The 4,016-nt window shown below is 38.5% G+C and overlaps 1 protein-coding gene across 1 annotated transcript; it reads left to right on the forward strand.

Moving 5' to 3' along the window:
* Positions 1 to 1,164: 1,164 nt before the first annotated feature.
* On the forward strand, positions 1,165 to 4,016 carry atp6v1g1 (ATPase H+ transporting V1 subunit G1). Its single transcript, XM_072692859.1, has 3 exons — positions 1,165 to 1,343; positions 2,754 to 2,854; positions 3,176 to 4,016. Exons 1-3 carry the CDS (start codon positions 1,262 to 1,264, stop codon positions 3,347 to 3,349), a joined length of 357 nt encoding a protein of 118 aa, XP_072548960.1. The 5' UTR covers positions 1,165 to 1,261; the 3' UTR covers positions 3,350 to 4,016.

Consider the following 4,016-nt stretch of genomic DNA (forward strand, 5'->3'; position numbering starts at 1 on the left):
ATCACAATAAGATAAAATATCGTCATAATGCCCAGCCCTACTAACAAGTATTCAAACTAAACTTTGAAGGGCCAAAGGGTCAAAGTTTTAAAAGACTAAGTATCATGGTTCAGAAAAGCAGATTTGTAATGTCCCCATATAAGGACACAGGGTCTGAAGAGGTTAAGGTAGCTGAATTCACTTTCATTTAAAGCAGCAATATGGAGAATAAGCATTTCTTGCTCCTGGGCTCCCCCTACAGTCGAGAAATGCAATTCACAATTTAAGCTACATCTAAAGGACAAACTTTACACATGCATTTATGAACAAGCTGAAAGATACATAATCATCACTGAAAGTGAAAGCAGCATGAGAATTGATGTGGTAATATTGATGTGAGTAATATTACATGAATACAAAAATATAACCATGCATGTTACACTGCATTGTGCAGTTCTTATGAGCATTTTCCTGCATATTGTTTGCAATAAGTTGCATAACAGAGTGGCAAAGATAGAGACTCTCCCCTTATTACAGGTCAGTGGAGCATCGCAAGGATTTTGAAGCTCTTATTTTAAGGTAAAATGCTATAATGTTCTAATGTAAAATACATATTTAATATATTTTTTAATTGTGCTCATTCTCGAATCATTCTCGAAATGTGGATGCTTTAGTTGATATTGCCCCCATACGTTGTGTATATATCTGTAAATAACTATATATAATATAGATATAACTATATATATAGTGTAAGTATAAAGTATTTGGGTGTATATGTTTGTCTTATTGCATAACAAAGATTAAAATACACCAGGATATGATGCTCACTGAAATCTGTCCACAGACTGCTCAGACTTTCAGTGGTCTTACTGCTTCAGCTAAACTGCATGACCTGGACTAGATGACATCAGACCACAGTTGATCTGTTGTTGTTGTTGTTGTTGTTGTTGTTACTAGATCTTCATTTTGTCATTTTGATAGTCACAAACCTTCATGGCTTCTCTGACATGCATGTTTCCATGCGTTTTCCTTTTTATGAGCACAGAAAGACTGTAAAAGTATTCGCATTAGAAGCGATGTCTGAAGATCAGACGAGCTATTTAGCATCGGATCGAACCCAAGCACATGATAGGAGTCTGCCGGTCACGTGGCGCTGCTCAGCCTACAGTAACGTGACGCACAGTCAGCTGATAGGTGCTGCTGAGCCCACAGTTGACCTTCGCTGCGGAAAACAGCAGGGCTTTTCGTGCATCCTTCTTCACGGAGCAGATCTTTTTGGAAGATGGCGAGCCAGTCTCAGGGCATCCAGCAGCTGTTACAAGCTGAGAAGCGGGCCGCGGAGAAGGTCGCTGATGCTCGTAAACGTGAGTGGTTGTTTTTTTGCTGAAGCCCCTCCGGAGGCGAATGAATCGAGGAGGGAGGATGGCTAGCTGGCTAGCGTGTTTGCTAGCTACCAAAATAGCAAGTCGCAACGATGACAACTGCTTTTACTGCAAGATAATTAGCTTATTAACTCTTAGCAGTGAACGTGCTTGAGTACACGGGCTAAGGCAGTCTTAAATGTGCGATTTACTAAAAGAGCGAACCACTTAGCTAGCTTAGCTTAGCATTTCATTAGCTAGCGATACACTGCTAGCTTTAGCACTGTCAGATATCCAGTATCCAATATCAAATATCCTGATTAGCACCATGTAAACATACGTGACAAACTGGGCCCAGTTTCCCAACAGCATTTTAATGCTGAAATGATCGTAACTGGGGAAAAAGAGAGAGAGAGAGAGAGAGAGAGAAAGTGCGCTGAGTGTGATGCTCACTCTACCTTTAAGTATTCTCTTGGTGCTAAGATGTTTTGGGGGACCCAGACATATTTGATTATTCATAGTCTGATTTGTTTGTACCATAATGTTCATTTAAAGCTCTTGATCTATAATTAATTGACAGTATTTTACTGGGTAGGTTATATAGGTATGCATTTTATCTGTTGCATTATATGTATTTGTGTTTATGCAACCAGAGCCCCACTAGGAAACCCAACTGCTGGGTAGGCCTCATTTGGGTTTTCCTGTGTTAAGTCAAATCAAATCAAGTCAAATTTATTTGTATATTGCTTTTTACAACCTGATGGCACAAAACAGCTCTACATAAGTCTATAAATAAGATGAAAAATGAATAGGACAAAACATGTGACCCACCAAGTGAGCAAGCCAGAGATGACCGTGGCAGGAAAAACCTGGGAAGGAATGAAGACCCACAAGGGGGTCCGTCCTCCTCTGGTCAAACATTTATTAAAGATCTAACGTGATGAAGTTATGCCTAATTAGTGGCTGTATTTGAGCGTTACTTCACTTGTTTGTTGAATGTTTCACTTCTGTGTGATGGGTTACACAGTAGTGTGAATCTAAATGGTTTCTTCTCAGATTGTGGGCTTTTTCTTGTTTTTGTTTGTTTGATTTTTTTTTTTTTTTTTTTTTTACACAATGTTCATTTGATCATCATTTGACCAACATTTATTCATTTAACAGACTAGTTTTTTCCTGACTTGAGGCAGCTGTCACACTGGCATTGACTCATAGTGGGTTACATTTACTCAGTTCCCTCTAGTTCCTCCATTTCTGCTTTTTCTACATACAGAAAATTCCACTAACAAATCACGGTATTGCAGAGAAGGTTCTCTCTCTTTTATTCTCAGCCTATACCAGTATAGAATAAGATGGTTTTGATAGTTTTGAACTTAATGTCACATGTAAAGTTTGCTCTTTTTGTTTGGTCTTCAGGAAAGAACCGACGCCTGAAGCAAGCCAAGGAGGAAGCGCAGGCGGAGATTGAACAGTACCGTCTGCAGAGGGAAAAGGAGTTCAAGACAAAGGAGGCTGCGGTGAGACCTGGTTTCAGATTAGGCATCTCTAAAAAAAAAAAAAAAAAAAAAAAATGTTGCACTATTTAATATTCTATATTTAAAAGATTTCCTAAAATTGGCCACAGCAGATGCCATTACGATACTTTTCATTCCAAAAGATAGAGTGGCATCTTTGGTAGCCTGAAACGGATATAATCCTCATAAAGTGGTTTAACTCTAGGTGTGTTTATGTACATACAGCCATTTACATAAGAAAATCAGATGTCAGATCATGTTCTGTATCCTTTAGTTAAGAAATAAAGAGGAGTGTGTTTTGAGCTTTTTTTTCTTATGTTTTAGGCTCTGGGTTCTCATGGAAACTCTGCTGTGGAGGTTGATAAAGAGACCGTGGACAAGATGAAACGCATTGAGACCAGTTACCATCAGAACAGGGAAGCTGTGCTGAACAACCTGCTAAAGATAGTTTGTGACATCAAGCCAGAGATCCATGCCAACTACCGTGTTGCTGGATAAACATGTGTTTACTATTTTCATCACATCCTCTTAAAACCCAACTAACAAAGAGACAAAGACTGCCATTGTACAGCTGTAAAGATGTTACAGTCCCATTAACAGAGCCATACCTGTATTAGGCCCCAGTTCATGTATACTAGGTGATGGAAGTCCTCACCTGCAGCACATTATTCAGAGTGAACATTTATGTGCTTGCGTTTCCAAGGTGTCCTGTAATGTTCAAATAATTAGGTGAATCCTTGCGGCGTTAGAAAGCTTGAAGGTTTCATTATTTCTACCTGCTGAGGCTTCATGGTGATTTTCCATACTGGTTCAATGCAAGTCTTTGTCTCTGCGTTATTAGTTACCTATCTTGGTTATTTCTTTGTGAATGATGTTGGTATGTGTGTCTGTGCGTCTTGCTATAAATTGTGTTGTTTATTTATAAGTAATTACAATGTTGTTATTCTGTTTGATCATTGCAGAAAGCTGGACAGCTGTTTTTGCTTTTTTTACTTTGCCGCATTTATCTGTGACAAATCTACTATTACTGAGAAATATTTAATTCTAGTTATTTCTCAGTTTTTCCCTCAATAGCTTTGTTCTGGTCTTGGTATGTAGCTGATATTCTGCTGTTTGCTCTGGCTGTTGAACATACAGTAAATTGTATTAAATGGTTATGTGTATA

Source organism: Salminus brasiliensis, chromosome 1, assembly GCF_030463535.1.
Source record: "Salminus brasiliensis chromosome 1, fSalBra1.hap2, whole genome shotgun sequence".
NCBI classification, from domain to species: domain Eukaryota; kingdom Metazoa; phylum Chordata; class Actinopteri; order Characiformes; family Bryconidae; genus Salminus; species Salminus brasiliensis.

Excerpts from the sequence above, each read along its gene's own strand:
- atp6v1g1 (XM_072692859.1), top strand. The coding sequence starts at position 1,262 with ATGGCGAGCCAGTCTCAGGGCATCCAGCAGCTGTTACAAGCTGAGAAG. Across the intron at positions 1,344-2,753 it reads GGTCGCTGATGCTCGTAAAC|GAAAGAACCGACGCCTGAAG; the intron begins GTGAGTGGTTGT and ends TTTGGTCTTCAG. Across the intron at positions 2,855-3,175 it reads TCAAGACAAAGGAGGCTGCG|GCTCTGGGTTCTCATGGAAA; the intron begins GTGAGACCTGGT and ends CTTATGTTTTAG.